Here is a 17,094-nt window from a genome sequence, read left to right on the forward strand (position 1 = left end):
CCAATCCAACCCCGAGTTGTTTTCTGGCTGCAGCTTCCTTTGCTTCTTTTTCTGTGCGTTTCTTTTTCGCGGCTTTACGGCGCTCTTCGGCCTCTCGCGCATAGGTGGCCCGCTTGTTCAACTCCAATTCGCGCTCCAGCTGCTTCCTTTGCCGCTCACTGAGAACTGGGCCATTTTTTCGATGCTGCCGCTTGACTTCGGTCGAAGTTTGCGCGATTCTGTGCGGGGTTGGTGTCATTGTGGGGTGCGCATCGCGCTGATGAGGGAAATGTGGGCAAGGGCATGGGAGTGTGGCGGTGGATGTTTTGCATGGCCGCGCTAGCGACACGAAGTCACGTGCATTGGCGGTGGCCATACTTGCAACCAACAACCCCTTTTCGTGATCTTCCAAGGCAGTTTCAGATGGAAATTTTACAGGAACTTTGAAATCAGTGTTAACCAAACATCTTGCATAGTACTGGAACCGCTATGTACGCGAAGCTGCTGTCACACCACACGGCCAACTTCAATTCATCCTGATAGACCGCCTCTTTCAGACCTACGTAGCTTTGATAATCATCTTACACCTACTCCATGTGCAATGAAATAAACAACTGACATGCATCAGGCCAGGCTCATTCAGGCTCATTCAGGCTCACAATCAGCGGGAAATGAACATCCGACCTTCCCCAAAACACACCTACCCCGCGCGCGAGCCGCCCGAGCTGCAGCTTATAAGATGCTAGTCCTAAACCAGTAGCGGGGATGTAGTGAAGACAGACGGGGAAACGATGGCTTGTACACATGCTGGAATTCAATACTTTTACAAAAGCGCGTAATTTGCAACTTTACACTAATCTTGTTACCATGTCATTCATCTTGAAGGGAGTTGCATATATTACTGGTGCTGGCTCTGGTATGCCCAGCAGACTAATGCGTCAGACCTCGTGATTCCCGTGGCTAACACGATCAAGGCATCGGACAGCACACTGCGTATGCTCTTGCAAAGCAGGGAGTACGCTCATTCGCCCTCGTCGATCGCAACCCCGTATCAAAGACAGTCGGCGAACTAAACAAAATATCGCCTAACGTCTTGGTCAAGGAGTTCGAGTTAGATGTTACCGACGAAAAAGCTGTTGATGATAGCATAGAAAAGACTGTCAAAGAATTCGGTAGATTGGATTACGCGGTCAACAATGCGGGAATCGGCGGCATGATCAAGACGTCGGATCAAATACCAAGAGACCACTTCGAGAAGGTCATGTCTGTGAATACGATTGCTGTCTGGCAATGTCAGCGCGCGCAGATCCGACAGATGCTGAAGCAAGACAAATTGTCAGACTCTTATCGCTCTTATCGGGGGTCCATTGTCAACGTAGCATCCATGTACGGTGTAGCAGCACCACCGCTTAATATCCCGGCTACAGCATACGCTACAAGCAAACATGCAGTTGTCGGTCTGACCAAATCTGATGCACTCACATTCGCCCACAAAGGCATCAGGATCAACGCCATATCCCCTGGATATGTGCTGACGCCGCTGGTCCAGGAAACCATGAGTAAAGGCGACATGATGGAGCAAGAGAGGTTGAAGGTTCCAATTCATCGCTACTCAGAAATGGAAGAGATTGGCGATTGCATCGCATTTCTGCATTCCGATGCGGCTAGTTACATGATTGGGGCCAACTTAGTTGCAGATGGAGGATACACAGTCCTATAGAGTGGCGGAAGTGCATTCATCCAGTCCTTGGCCGACCATTGAATCATGCAATACCATATCTTCTGTATATATACGAAAATTCTTTGCCAATAACGTTCGCCAAAGTCGGGGTCATCTTGGCAGACTTGTTTTCTCCGCCCCAACTGGAGTACGTAACTGCTAGCTCCACTCCACTTGGAGATTTATATTTGACAAAATACCCCGACAAATCTATCCTGCTGACTTTTCAGGGCTTGCATGAATCGCCAAAAGTTTTTTCGGTCCAGCTTTCAAGGGTCAGTTTTCGAGTTGCCGTGTCATGCAACCATAACCTGACCACGGAAATCGTTTGCCACGTCATGCTTCACGGCGTTACTTGCGTCTTTCCTCCTTATTACGAGTCATCCACACTGAATCATCATAATGACCCGGTATGAATTCACATCCACTTAGCCGAACCCCAGATTTCGACGCATGACTCGCCCGACTCGAATTGTGGGGCGATCGCATGCCTGACTCTTTGAGCGCAGGACATTGTAGTCCTGTCGCAACAATACTAGAGCTTAAAAACCTGCATATCTCCAGTCAAAGCCATTGATCATCTTGTTTTTCTTCAAAGTTTCTTTGTCAAGTCATATAGCCCCTTCACGAAATGGCAGACGGATTTATCATCCCATCATCAGCCAGTCCGGAATCGGATGCTCGATATCGATTACAAGGACCAATTCACGCGCAGCGTCATGTCCGCGTTATATGTATCGGTGCCGGCGCTTCAGGCCTCCTGATGGCATACAAGCTGCAAAGACATTTTTCCAACTACAGTCTCCAAGTCTACGAGAAGAATCCGGAAGTGTCCGGAACTTGGTATGAAAACCGATATCCGGGGTAAGTACCGGCTAAGATCTTGAGTGCGGGGACGATGCTACTCTAGCCCCACAACTAGCCCTTACCAGCCTATCTATGGAAGCAAAACGATTGCTGATTTGCACTTGCAGATGCGCATGTGATGTGCCTTCTCACAATTATACGTGGTCTTTCTTTCCGAAGCTGGACTGGTCGGCAGTCTACGCCAGTTCCAAAGAGATCTACACATACTTCAACGACTTTGCATTAAAATTCGGACTCCACAAATATGTCAAGACCCAACACCAGGTCATCGGTGCACAATGGAACCAGCAAAAAGGAGGCTACAATGTGCGAGTCAAAGAACTCGAGACTGGCCGGGTTGTGAATGACCATTGTGATATTTTAGTGAATGCTGGAGGTATTCTGAACAACTGGCAATGGCCTGCAATACCAGGTCTGGAAAAATACAAAGGCACACTACTGCACACTGCGAACTGGGATGAGAGTATTGATTTGAGAGGCAAGAACGTCGGTCTTATTGGAAATGGGTAAGTCTTCTTTGCTTTCTAATACCTAGCATACGTTAACCACACCAAAGCTCTTCCGGCATCCAAGTTCTTCCAACAATCCAACCATATGTAAAGAAAGTGACAACATTCATCAGAGAGCCAGCTTGGGTCTCTCCTGTCCAGGGTCTTGAGCAACACATCTTCTCTGACAGTGAAAAACTAGCATTTGCTACACAACCCGGGGTACTGCACGATTACCGCAAGAATATCGAGCGAGGCCTCAGTGGCCAATTCGGCCTCTTCCTCAAAAATACAAACATACATAATGAAACTGAAGCCTACATCCGCGAGCAAATGTCGGAAAAGCTACAAGACGAATACCTCAGGGAGCGCCTAATTCCAAATTGGCAAGTCGGCTGCAGACGACTAACACCCGGTGTGGGCTACCTCGAGGCCCTCGGCAAACCAAATGTTCAAACAGTATACGGTGAGATCAACGAAATAACTGAGCGCGGCTGTCTCTGCGACGACGGAAACGAGTACCCCGTCGACGTCCTCATCTGCGCCACCGGCTTCAACACATCCTTCAAGCCACGCTTCCCCATCATAAACCCCTCCGGAACCAACCTCCAAGACGCCTGGGCCAAAGAGCCACGCTCCTACTTCGGCCTCGCCGCCGCCGACTTCCCCAACTACCTAATCTTCCTCGGACCCAACTGCCCCATTGGCAACGGACCAGTCCTCAGCGCCATCGAAGCCCAGGCCGACTACATGTGCAAGCTCATCGACCGCTTCCAAACCCACAACATATCGTCATTCGCACCAAAAGCAGACGCCGTCGATGATTTCATCGCCTTCAAAGACGAGTTCATGAAGAAAACAGTATGGAACGATCCCTGCCGCTCGTGGTACAAATCCCTCGGCCCCGACGGCCCCATTACCGCGCTCTGGCCCGGTTCAACGCTGCACTATATCGAGGCGCTGATGGAGCTCCGCATGGACGATTGGGACGTCAAGTATACGGGTAATAGGTTTAGCTGGCTGGGCAATGGGTATTCACAGACGGAGATTGATCCGACGGCTGATTGGGCGTTTTATATCCGTGAGCAGGATGACGATGAGCCGATTTCGCGGCTGAGGAAGCTGAGGATTCTGAATAAGAGTGGGACGGTGGTGCCGTCAGATGGGTTTGATTTTACGGGGGCAAGTAATAAGCAGAGTGCGGTGGCAGGGGAGGCGAAGTTGTGAGGGGTGGGGGCTAGAATGCTGGGGTTTTATGTTTGTATGATTTATAAGTGGTGGTTTAAGAAGAATTTCATGGGATTCTGTGTCGAGTAGTCATTCTTATTGTTCAAAAAATGGTTTTGATATGATAACAGGCTCTTGGCAACAGTTTATTTTAGTTCACTGTACAAATGGCTAAGCATTTGATGTTGTACAGTGTCAATGAGCGTGTATAGTGGTTTTGTGGAAAGGGCAGCGCTGGGTAGCAGCTGTACGATCTGGCATTACTTCAATGTATAGGGATAGATAATGTGGGTGGCATATCTGATACTTCATGGTTTACCCTGAATCGAGGCTCCTGGCTATAGTAGACTAGCTGCCGGATCTTCCACATGCGTGCAGCCCCAAGTGGAATGTACTTCAAGCACAGCAAGAGCGCATGAACAAACGAGCAGTGCCATCACATACATTCTATCAGTCTAGAAGGAGACACTTGTGCCTTCTATCTCCAGACAGGAAAAATGAATAAATCTCTCAAACAAAGAAAGCCATAACAAGTCCATTCTCACACATCCAAACCCAGTCTTTCCTCCATTACCCCCCAAAGCGTAAACGCCTCCACCCACATCCCACCAACCTACTGTATCACCATGTCATACCAACACGTGTCCGGAAGATCCGGATGGCACTTACTGATCGCGCCGTGAAACATAGTGATACTCCGTTTCCGTCTTGGTCTGCCACTCAATCTTCTTTACCGTCGTCGTCACCCTTGTCATCACCAATTCCAACCTCGGAATGGTTCTCGCAATGGTAGGCAGTGCGGTTACGGTTGATATGCTTCTAGCGATGCTAAGGCCAGGACGCCGGATGCCTGGGGCGAGCTGTGCGGGATTGAGGGGTGTGGGCATGACTTCGCCGAGTGGGGACTGCGTGGCGATGACGGTGCGGGTGGGGTGTTTGTCGAGGAAGGGGTGGGGGTGCCAGAAGTTGAGGAGGAAGGGTGGTCGCTTCGCAAAGGTGGTGGGGACAGTGGGTGTGGGTGCTACCTCTTGAGTGTCGAGGCTGCGTGTGGGTTGTGCCTCTTTGTCTTGAGGGCTCATGGTGGCTGTGAAAGATGGCTGGGAATTCCTAGAATTCGCAATGGTGGTTTTGAATGTGGCACTTTCCATGCTGGTACTTGGATGTGATGCCATCTGAGCCCCAAAATAAGAGCTAGTAGACGATACAGGAGGTAGTGAACTTGACGACTCGTGCATGGTCACAGCTACATTGTGCTTTCTCTTCCTCAACTGAACCCTTGGCTCTGAGTCCTTCAGGGATCTCCCATTCAAGTAACTGTATGGTACTGTTCCAAACTCTCTAAGTACCTTTGACATTGATATTATCGCGCTTTGTGCAGCCTCTTTAATTTTACCACCGATGGGCGTTGCAAACTCCAGGGATTTAATAGAAATCTCGGCAAACATTCCCACCATAGCGGTCGCATTCTCGGTCTCGTGCCATTGTGCGAGATTGATCCTCGCGTCTCTGTGCGGCAGTCGCGACAAAGCGTTGCAGCTCAGCTTATTGAATTCCCTCAGTGATTTCGTCGCGTTAGGCTGGTGAGCTGCAATTGAGGCAAATTGCGTTGTTTGAGACGTCAAGTCGCTCAATAGACGTCCAAAAGTTCTTTCCAGATTTTGAGAGTGGTCGACGTATCGGAGGCGTGCTTCCAATTGAGATACGAACTGAACTGTGTCCACTGCATCAGTACCCAAGCCGGTCAAAAGCGCGTTAGTAAGTTTATTGAATCCAGCATTGAGTGCTGTATTGAGTTTTTTTTCATCGATCCTAGCCTTCTTCTTCTTCTTCTTCTTTTTCATCTTCTTCTTCATCTTCTTAACCATCTCAGGGTTCAGGGCTTTGCAGACCGATTTTGAGAATCCGACAACGAAACCATTTCCGAAGATGTAGCTTGCGCCGAACTCGAGCACATCACTCGTCTGAGGAACCTTCTCCATCTTCGTTATCGATGACTCAATAATCTCTGTACAGACAAGAGCTGGGGAGACTAAGCTGCTGTTCTTTGGATGGCGGATGAAAGATTTGACTTCATCTTCAGGAACCAAAAGGGCAGCCAGGTACTCGCCTGCTTTTTCTCCTGGTAACTTGCCGATGGGGTTTATATCGGGCCAAAGTCCATAGTCTAAGGGTTCGAATGCACCCAACAACTCGACCAAGACACTTTGTGCTGCCAGCCAGATAACAGGGGTTTCTCCAAGAGGGGGGTGCATCAATGATTGATACTCGATGCGCCAGTCGGGAAACGGGTCGAATAGACCTGGATCGTTATTCTCTGCACTGACTTTGCCCGTGAAGGCGAGGAATGGAAGGACATTGCAGGCGAAGCGTATTATTTTCGTCATGCCAGATACGAGGTGTGATTTAGAAGTCGAATAAGTGCATGAACACGGCGGAAATTCAGAGCGGAACCTTGTATACTAATAACTTTGATAAGATATAATTACAGACTTTAATATATACACAATCGGTACCAAGTTGGATCAATTGTCGCTAGAAAGGACTGTGACGCAGGGCATGGACGTTTTAGGCCTGTGAGCGTAATTATGTCAAACGTATCCCTAGTTTAGGACAGACTCAACGGACCTTACCTGGGACCGAGGGTCTCTGTCATGAGAGTGGCTTGAATAGACTCGCATTGACCGCTCCTATTGAGATGTTTTACCAAGAAAATGCGTATACAATCTTTGCATACAACAACGTTCAAATTGTAATTACCAGTTAGCTAGGTGGTTCAGGGTGGCAATTCTGTTGGCATAGACCCGTGTTGAGCAAAGAGGGTCATATGTGGAGACATCATGAAAGGAAGGGAGGATACCAGGGGCTCGTTGATCAAAAGCAGCGTAACAAATCTACCGCAATTCTATCACCGCACTCCTATCCTGCAGCTACACCACCACCCAGTAAACTCATGCCATACTGTAGGAGCAACGAAGAGAGACTTGTGCCACGAAATCAGTAGTATCAGGAACAGCAAATACGTGTCGATGGGCTTTGACACGCATCTCACTTATCGCGTATGGCAAGAGCACAGACCCGGCTCAACCGTTACTCGACGGATGTGATGAATTTAACATGGTTTGGCGAAGGGGAACAGTCCCCACCGCACGGATCGGAGCGGGACCTAATGCAAACAGAGGGTAAGTGTGGGGAGGTCTTGGCATACAGGTGCAAGTCGCCCCTGAGTTCGGCACTTCGCTCACTGTGTCCCTGCATCCCCAGCCACGTCGTGTTGTCATCTCACGTACTTTCAAGGCACAGGGATACAAGCTAGGAATCTTGAACACGGTAATGCGGATCATCCGTATAAGCCGGGAGTAATTTTGTTCTTTTAGCTAGCTACATACGATATCTGAAGTTCAGTCTCTCGAAGAGAATTAAATAGAAGAAGTGAACTATTACTTGCGTCATGTTGTATGTGAGCGTTTTGTCTTATTTCAAACTCTAAACCTAATAGCTATCCTTCTATGCAGATGAGGAGGGTGAAGGCGATGGTGAAGGCGAGGCATTAGGTCGTGGGCCTGGCCATCCTGCGTATCTACTATCTGGATCAGGCACCGTACCTTCGGCAGTCCACCTCCCGACAGGGGACGTCCAGTTCTGAATTGCCTCAGGGTTGACGCCCACGTCAATTGTTGCATACAATCCGTCCGCATAAGTTTTGCCAATCTTCGATACCTTCATGAAGGGGTCGTCATTGCTTGTATTAGCGTAGACAAAGAGCGGATCCTTGTCATTCAAAAGACGGAATTGTTTGTTCAGGTTGTAGGGATAGGTTGATTCGAGGTCGTCGAGGAAGTCCTGCTGGAAGTAAAATTGGCCAACGTGCGAGATGGTACCACCTGTGATGGTGTTGTTAGGAAGGAGTTTGGCGTCATGGTGAACAATAGCTAAGATCATTAGTTTTGAAGCATGGAGGTGCAAATGGGGAGTCTTACTGTGCAGATGATTTGTACGGCTGGCATAGTGTCCTGGAATGAGCGTAATGAAGGAAGCGGTGCCATGATGATTCGTCGGTTGTATGCCACGCAGGGCATTTGAAGCAAAGTCTGCAGAACCATCGCCGTTGGCAGTGGATTGCACGCCAGAGTAGATTCCAGTCACGTTAGTTCCCCACACCTCGATATAAGCACCTTCAATGGGCATGCAATTCCGTACGTCAATCAAATTGATGTCGACATGTGCTTTCGGGCCTATCTGGCCAGACAAGATATTCTGCCGAATGAGTTCACCAGAAACATCTCAAGATGCATTAGCAAAGATACTTTTCGGCTCCTGGATTTAAGAACTCACAGAAAGGGCCATCAGTTTGCTCGATATCGAGTGTGCATGCCGCCTTTTTCCCATAGCTCAATTCGACTTCTACAGGGTCGCGACGAACCAACTCGTGTGCTTGTGCAAAGCCGGCTTCGACACGCAGTTCATGGAGCCTATCCTCGCGCCTTTGGTGCTGCTCCCTGACCCACCCGGAATCTACAAGACTACGCTTGCAGTCTAGGATGCTTCGACGCTCCGGGTGATTGAGATGGGCTTGTCTTCTCAAGATATCCTTCTTGATATCGCCGTGTGCAAACGCAGTGGAAGCCAGAAAGGCAGCAGTGAGAGCTGATATCAGATGAACCATGATGGTAGTGCAGGATCTGTAAACGAGAACAATCTTCCTTCTATCATATCACGGCGTAGTTCGGTTATTTATATGTTTGGCCCTCTGTGCATTCTTTTCATTGAGTTTATGGAGGTGCAGATCGGTAACACCACTACCCAGCATTCGATCCTTACTCCGTGTAGTGCTTACTCTTGAATCATCGTTGAAATCTAATCCCGTAATCAGCCTCGCCGTGATTGGCAGTGGCAATTCCCAGCTCCCATGCACGTCCAGCGAATATACTGTCGTCCATTTATCATCTCACCTCGGCAGTTGAGAGTACGGCGAGCCGTAGTCGTGGTAAATAGAATGCTCTGTGAAAACTGCTGACTGTTGGGCATGAACAGGAGGCATCCGCTTAGTACTCGTGTTTGGACGCGGTTGCATAACTCCGTCCATGGATCAGGCACTCACAGTGTAAACTGAACGCGAAGACGAATGCGTGAAGCTGTGAAGACGTATTCTGCTTTGTTGTTGTCCGACATGTGGACGCTGCATCAGAAAGACCCGATGCAAAATTATAGATTTTACCCAAGTAGCCCTTTCCAGCCAAGCCGGATCGAGCTGGCCATCGGGGGCATATTGCCGGCATGCAACCAGGTAATCTTACAGTCGAATGGTCATAGTGATTTGTTTCGGAATGCTAATGGAAAAGGGGGACTGAGAAAGTACACATTATATAAGCATCAGGGTTGTTCGTGGCGGCTCACTCGGCACGGCTGGTGTCAGCATATGGACCGGGCTCGTAATGCTGGTAACTCTCGCGATCGCTGGGATAGATGCGCAATGTACTGGATACTCCGTGGAAACTGAATTTTGAGCATTTGTCATTGGATACAAAATATAATCAAGCCATGGAGTTTACCAATTGCATGTGCATTAGTGGGGTAACCGCCCAATCACGAAACTCATGGCGTATATGAGGACATGTAAGATTCACGTGCATCGGCACCGAAAGTAAACTGTGAGTTACCGACTCATACTTCACTTGTTACCAGGTCTCCAAGAGCACGCATGTTTCCAGGCTATCGTGATCAATGAGTATGCGGAAGCTGAGTTGGGACTTTTCTAGAGGGGAGAACCTGCTTGCCGTTCTTTTTGTTTTCATACAGATGTTCTTTCATCTGTTGAAAATCTAAAATTCTAATCGAAACTTGCAATGGAGAAATACTGCCATCTTTGTCACATCAATTGTGAATCTCTGATATGCCGTTGAATCGGGACTATAATGAGATGACGAATGTTTCCCTAGAAACATCAACCAGAAACCAGGTTGCAATCAGATCTGACTAATTTCCACGTATTTTCGAGATGACCTTCGTTCTTTTTGAAACGGGAAAAAAGCACAATGATACGTGCTGATGAATTGGTCCCGAGTTTAAGATGGCTGTAGAGCAAGTTGCTAGGCTGGGGACAGACACAGGAAAGTTACTTGTCACATGATGTTAATGCTTGGTAACCACAGTTCCACAAATACTATCTTGGGGTTCACTTAAACGCATATCGCTTTTGTTGACATCGAGTGTCTGGTTTAGTGATTCAATTTGATGCATTTAGAACCCCACTACAAATGATCGCCGCTCAGAATCAGGGCTCAAGGTACCGGAAGCAGATTTCAGTAAGCTTTGGACGCCAATTTTCTTGGAGACGATACTGAATTACTCAGAGACACCCGGAAGCTAGTGGCGGGGGATATTCAAGGCAAATGAAAAAATGAGGCATAGCTTTTCAGCGCCAATCACCAGAAGGGCCCTTACAGGATCTGCTCCTGGTAGTTTCATCTTGAAATCTAAGTACTGGGTGTTACTTTCGCTCAGCGTTGAATATGCTTCTAGGTAGATCTTTTGTTTTACCAGCGCTCGTTAGGCTGCTAGCTTTGCCGTCTCACCCGCTGATGGAACTGGAAATTCCACCCGCCAAAAGGTGGCCTTTCGAGTCGACCAGCAGAATCGCATACGTAGGCAATATTCCGCTGAACGTATGATGGAAAAGCTTCGCCCAGAACTCACGCGACATTCCGGTTGGATGAAAGTTGGATGATCAAGAGAGAATCGTGGATCAAGGGACAAAACTACCAAGGAACAAGCTTGGGGAACGCGCCGAACCTTATCGCACGTACCACTAGGGACAGATGGACTCGTAAAAGGGTCAGGCTTTAGATCTTGGTTAAGCGAGAATTTATTTTGTACAGTGCTATAGCCTACTTGGTCTAGCCCTGGCGTCCTTGGGCCATGTTCGGTTCCTGCTCCTGAACGATTGTCGCTTATGACGCCATGGCATCCTGTGTAAATGAGCAAAAAGAAATATTTCCATGCAGCTCTGGCAAAACAAGACATGGTGTACAAAAGCATTGTTGAACCAAAGAGCAACGAGAGGTGCGCTCCTTACCCAGGCAGCAATAGCGCTGTTTCTGATTCGTCACTTACTCGCGGCTAGCCATTCCTTCGTCGCTGACTGAAACAGCAACACCCAACCACTGAAACACGCAACGCAAGCACAATCCCGACACCATTGTCTTATATTGTTTTATCTACCGTGTCGCGCTCTGGAGATGGCGCTATGCAGGTGGAATAAAGCCTGAAAACCATCATCTGGCCAATAGCCATGCCAGTAGCAGCGCCCAGTATGCTTTGGCAGCCATGGGTAATCTTAACATCTTGCATGCTTACGAATAGGATGGCAGCAGTGTGAAGAGCCAATGTGTGATGATTGCAAATAACCGAGGAAACATTGCTTCTTTCCTGAAACCTCGAAATAGCTATTGAAGGCGGCGGACGCCAATTCTCTCGCTTGTCACTGTTTCTCTTCTGTCTCCTTTTGTCTCTAAAGTCGCCTCAGGCAATGGACACTCGCATCGATTCTCTGAATACTTCAAACCTCGACTATGCCAAATTTCTCAATGACTCCAAATCCTCAAAGCACTCCTCCAGCCACAAGGCAAATCTATCGGGCGCAACAATGCTTGACTTGCTTAGTGGCACTGAAGGTTCCATCGCTGCCGCGTATCAAACTTCGCATTCGAAGCCTCAGCCGTCGAGACCAAAGTGGCCTTCAGATGTCTCCTCGGGCAAGAATGAATTGCGACAAACAAATCGGATGCTGGTGGAAATAGTCCAGAACGCCCAACTGGAGCTCGCAACGCAAAGACAAACGATGCTCGACATGCAGTCGCGGATCCTCCAGCTCGAACAAGTCTTGTACAAGACCAACAGCAGTGCCCCAGGATCGTGCGCAAGCACCACCACTATTACCACTGCTACCACGCAACGAACAACTTCCCAACCCAAACCAGTAGAAGAAAAGATTCTCGTCAACCCAGCAGCCCAACAACAAACATCCGGCCTCTCCGTCACCCCCACCAACAAGCCCGAATTCTGGAAATCACCCAGTCGCTTCTCCGGCTTCAACTTCAACTTCGACCTCCTCGAAACCGTCCCAAGGAGCTCCAAACAATCCCAGTCCTCGCAATCGCAGAAACAACGACGAAAACACCAACCGAAACCCCCCTCCGACGCCCCAGAAGTCTACAAACCCTCCCGACCCCCAGCACCCCCCTCCAAGTCCCCTCGTAATACCACTACTACTACCACCCGCCAAGCCCCGCATAACAACCACCGCCCTCTGACCAAAAAATCTTCACAAGCAGCACTACTACTACTCCCCCGCCCAAACCTCTCCCACTACACCGACACAGCAAGCGACATAAAAGAACACATAGTCGAGTACGAACACGTCAAAATCCCCTTTCCACCGCTCCTCCATTCGCCGCCCAAGACCGCACGCAGTAAACTGGCGTCAACCGTGCAGAGCAGAGACGACGACTTGACGGCGTTGCCGCAGATGCCCCATCCTCCGGTACCTGCGGTGCAGGAGCATGTGGTGGCGAAGGTGGGCAGGAAGGGGATAAAGAATATGCGCATTAGTCGGTCTCTTTCGAAGAGTCTTAGGATGGATTGCGCGAATGGGATTGGGAGGCGCGCAAGCCATTTTAAGGTGCTTTGATCCAGGGAAAAAAAATTAATCAGAGAGGGGTTTATTTGCTTTTTTTTGGGAAATATGCGTATTGAGGTCCTAGAGACTTCCGCATTCTTGTACTCTACTATTTTCCTTTGTTTTTTTGTATTTTTACGAGACGATATCGCTCAGGTAAGCGTGAATGCGGCGTGCTACGACTACACAGTTTGTTTTTTTCCTAGAGTATGTTTCAATTGTTTATTTTGTTTGTATTATATCATATCCAACTGAATGAGAGGAGTACTATACAGCCCTATCGCAAGGCGCATGACACAACTACATCGAGACTAAATAAAACTTCCACCATCAAGGCGCAGCCAGTTATATACAAATACTGCAATTCGTGCCTTTACTTCCTCCTGTTTTGCTGCATTCCCAGAATCTGCACCATACGAATGAAGATGTTGATAAAGTCCAACTCCAGTGAGATGGCCTCGTTTACAGGGTCCTTGGGAATCAGACCACGCTCGGCCATACGGGCATGGTTGAGCACTTTCTGTACATCGTACAGGGTAAATCCACCAAAGACAGCGAGACCACCGTACAACCAAATGTTCTCAGTGAACATCAAAGTGCGGGCAGCAGTAGCAGGGACAACCATAGGAGCGAGACCAGAAAGCGCGACGATGGCGACACCAGCGAGAAGAGGACCACCGAGGTACATGTACTTATCAGTCTTTGCAGTAGCACCGACAAACGCAAGGGATCCCATCATTCCAGCAGTGTAGAGTCCAGCGCGAGCGAGGATTGCGGGGTGCATGAAGAAGAGCGGCGACAAGAGGAGGGCCTGGGTGCCATTGAAAGCGGTCCAGAGGGCATACTTTTGCACGTAGCTAAGATTGGTCAGTATTTTTGCTAATCAAAGTCTATGCTGAAATCGAGGGATACTTACTTGCTAGGGTGTGTTGCCATAGTGCCATACATAGTTCCGATGCTACCAACGAGTCCGACACCCAGCACCAGCCATGGGTTCGCGCTCATGAGCCTGAAACTCCAGCCGTTCATATGCAGGGCGCGCGCGGCAATACCGATGATTCCAACACCAAGGCCAGTATGCAAAAACGTGTCGTTGAGATACTCGCGCTCAAATGGCGGCATGCCGCCATCTTCCCGGGTTTCGCGGTTGAAGATAAGATTGATGCCTAGCAGTGTGGCGCCGAAGATGCCAGCGCCATAGAGCAGACGCTGTCGCAAATCACCCTGAGCAACCGGATTGTATGCAGCTTGCTGGTAACCCCTTCGGAAAGCTTGTTGGAACCTTGATACATTTTGCGAAGTTGATACCGTGGGCTTTGCTGGGCGGAAGAAATGCGGATGTTGCTTCAGTGGCGTGCCGTGGAAGGCGCGGATGGAGAGGGTTTGCGGTGAACTGTGGGTTGCTTGTCGCAATGTCGCCGTAATGGCGAACGGTCTCCGTAGGAGCGATGCCATTGTTGTGGTGTGCCTTCAGCAATGTTGGTGGTGGTGGTGCAATGGCAAGCGGCGGATATGGTGATATAGGCAGACGAGTGGATGACGTTTTGCTGGTGGAAAGCGCGAGAAATGCCAAGCCCGCCTTAACTCCGAGGGAATCTTCAAGCCCCTCCCCCGCCACATTGGTGAGACATCGAACAACATCAGTCATACAAGTAGACACAACTTGATCTTCAATTTTCTAGGGAAATCTCCTTTTGCGATCAAGACGTATAGTTGGCCTAGATCTTGCCTCGAGCCATAAAATCCTGAATGTTCTCAAGTACATCTCCTTTGTTCGCTCTCAGCAGCACTGCTTAGCAACAATACCGTCATTATTCTCGCGGTCATCGCAATGCGTCAGAGCATGCTTATGGAACACCATGATTATATGAGTATATGGTCTGGCTGATCACAGCGACCATTCACTTTTGCAATACTCTAACAACAACGAACATCACGAATTTCAAAGGGGCATACTTATTTTACAAAAGCACATGGGTTATACCAACTCTATGGGGATTGAACACCCTCTCTTGTCCTAATACACATGCTGAGACTATTGATAATATTCGGGATGGTATTCTGCCACTCTGATAAGTTCCTGTTGCATCTGTGACGACCCATTCACCATCTTGAATCTTTGCAACCACATCTTCCAATCAATATCAATACATTGTAAAGCTCACAATTGCTAAGATTTTCGAGTTTTGCTTAGATTCATTTTCTTCGTTCGGCAAAGATAACAGAAACAATCCACAACATTTTCTATATTTTGTATGGCTTCTCTCGTAAAGCTTCAGCCTTTGGATGTGTGCATCCCCGAACACAGCAGAGTTCGAGGGTAAGGATGGACAATCATACCAAATACTCATCCCACTGGCCCCGCGCACCCGCGGTCCAGGGAGTCTTTTGCTCTTCGGCGCTAGGGAACTTAAGAAAATATATCAGTACTGCAATGTCAATTTTTCGTAGAGTAAGGGCGGCTTAAGTCAGTTGGTTAGGCAAAGTAAGGCAAAGCGTTGGGTGCTGGCGTGTATTTAGATGGGAGGTGTTATTGGGATTGCGCTGGTATTGGGGAAACGGGCTTGGAGTTTGGAATTAGTGGGAATAGGAGTGGATATTTGGTCGTAATTCTGGTAGGAAAGCGTAGTTTTGTTTTAGGATTGTCTTGATTAATTAAATTGACATGGGAAGGACAGCTGAGGTTGGGTAGTTAATCTACGTGACGGATGCTGACGCCTTCTCCACTCTTGTATCGGGCAGTGATTAGTTACCATGTTATCTTATCTTATTGTTTCTTGTCCAATTCAAGATGGTAATAGTGCACAGTTGTTTTTCGGGCTTTACTTTTCTTGGTTTCTTCAGGCTTCGCGAAACTCCTAACGAATATCCACACCAGCATGAGACCATGTGCCGGCACAAGTATTGCGAATCCCTATCGAAACATACAAAAATCGATTAAACTTGTGCTTTATCATATTGGCATAATGTATTTCCTTCTCAACAGCTCTTTGACGGATCATAAGATCGATCGCTTGATCCATTGCACTTACGATTCAATACCTGAGATTTGCCCTGCAATAGTTCACTGAGAATTTCAAGAAGTACACATGAAATGTTTGGCTCGCGAAAAGATAAGAAGCACAAAGGTCTAGCTGCTATATTGACTTGTCGCTCCGGTTTGGGCCTTCACCGCCAGAATCCGTGGAGACAAAGGCATGAGAATGCGAGGTGATATCTGCACTATGTAGCCACAGTCGGTCATCCAAGAAAGGCGCGCATGGATACCCATACCTTTCCTAGCGGCAGACGTTCGAGTCGAAGTATGTTTGGGTCGATCCTGTTGATCGTATGCAGGTAGTGTGGGTTGATGCACGGGTCAATGCGGTGTTGCCTGCAGATCAGCGAGACTATTTGAACGTCGAAGAGGTGACCTTGTATGGGATTGTTGAACAATAAGCTCCTGTAACAAGCTATACTGTTGTGTAGCAGTTGACTGATCGTACATACGAAGCGTCACAATTGCGGCTCCAAGATGACATGCAAGTGTCAGCAACGGTTTTCATGCAGTAGTAATAGTCCAGCTATAAATTTTATCCTGAGACGTTGCAAGAGGTCCTGAACTGGTAACTTGTAGAATCGAGTGCACCGAAAGCCGGCATACCCATGTGCGAATCTTTCAAAGAAGACAGGGAAGTCATACCACGGAAAGACTGGCGGTGCCTTGCTGACAACCCCACCTATCCAAAAACAGACGTCAACCGCCGACGTTACATCCGCCAAATTCTTACTGCAGTTGACAATGCCAGAGATACCATCGGTCCTTATAGCCTCTTCTTCAAAGGGCGTTGATTTGATCCCAATGTAGGACGCTCAAATTGCTATACTCCCTTTGGAAAGCAAGCATTATGCTGGCTCGTTCTTCATAACGCCTAGAGCTTACTCATGGTCCTAGAGATATCTTCATCTCTTTTGAACCCAAGTCCCAGAGCACTATAAAGCGGAAGCGTCATGGTAGTTTTGTAGAGTGAATAGAGGGGAGTGCTGAGCCGCTGGCAATCTCCAAGATCAACTGTAATGCATTACCTAGAAGTCGCAGTTGACACTTCGTGGTAGTAAACCCGAGCCAGAGTTGTACGCGACAGTATGGGATGCGAGAC

The 17,094-nt window shown here is 48.3% G+C and overlaps 5 protein-coding genes across 5 annotated transcripts; 2 read left to right on the forward strand and 3 right to left on the reverse strand.

Moving 5' to 3' along the window:
• Positions 1-791: 791 nt before the first annotated feature.
• PSV08DRAFT_384317 (uncharacterized protein) lies at positions 792-4,281 on the forward strand (the record flags this gene model as incomplete). Its single annotated transcript, XM_014228983.2, has 5 exons — positions 792-895; positions 954-1,573; positions 2,319-2,563; positions 2,674-3,072; positions 3,123-4,281. The coding sequence occupies exons 1-5, from the start codon at positions 847-849 to the stop codon at positions 4,279-4,281; spliced, it is 2,472 nt and encodes an 823-aa protein (XP_014084458.2). The 5' UTR covers positions 792-846.
• Positions 4,282-4,946: 665 nt separating this feature from the next.
• PSV08DRAFT_243795 (uncharacterized protein) lies at positions 4,947-6,665 on the reverse strand (the record flags this gene model as incomplete). Its single annotated transcript, XM_014228982.1, has 1 exon — positions 4,947-6,665. One exon carries the CDS (start codon positions 6,663-6,665, stop codon positions 4,947-4,949), a length of 1,719 nt encoding a protein of 572 aa, XP_014084457.1.
• A 1,120-nt stretch (positions 6,666-7,785) lies between these two features.
• On the reverse strand, positions 7,786-8,944 carry PSV08DRAFT_243796 (Intradiol ring-cleavage dioxygenase; the record flags this gene model as incomplete). The annotated part of the gene is made up of 3 exons (XM_014228981.1): positions 7,786-8,210; positions 8,259-8,561; positions 8,614-8,944. The coding sequence occupies 3 exons, from the start codon at positions 8,942-8,944 to the stop codon at positions 7,786-7,788; spliced, it is 1,059 nt and encodes a 352-aa protein (XP_014084456.1).
• Positions 8,945-11,806: 2,862 nt separating this feature from the next.
• PSV08DRAFT_359058 (uncharacterized protein) lies at positions 11,807-13,083 on the forward strand (the record flags this gene model as incomplete). Its single annotated transcript, XM_066092977.1, has 1 exon — positions 11,807-13,083. One exon carries the CDS (start codon positions 11,807-11,809, stop codon positions 12,965-12,967), a length of 1,161 nt encoding a protein of 386 aa, XP_065949802.1. The 3' UTR covers positions 12,968-13,083.
• Positions 13,084-13,156: 73 nt separating this feature from the next.
• Positions 13,157-14,447, reverse strand: PSV08DRAFT_266916 (inhibitor of apoptosis-promoting Bax1-domain-containing protein). Its single transcript, XM_014228979.2, has 2 exons — positions 13,872-14,447; positions 13,157-13,812 (listed from the first exon to the last, which is right to left on the reverse strand). Exons 1-2 carry the CDS (start codon positions 14,408-14,410, stop codon positions 13,329-13,331), a joined length of 1,023 nt encoding a protein of 340 aa, XP_014084454.1. The 5' UTR covers positions 14,411-14,447; the 3' UTR covers positions 13,157-13,328.
• Positions 14,448-17,094: the final 2,647 nt, after the last annotated feature.

Source organism: Bipolaris maydis (genome assembly GCF_028858645.1).
Source record: "Bipolaris maydis strain C4 unplaced genomic scaffold PSV08scaffold_2, whole genome shotgun sequence".
NCBI lineage: Eukaryota > Fungi > Ascomycota > Dothideomycetes > Pleosporales > Pleosporaceae > Bipolaris > Bipolaris maydis.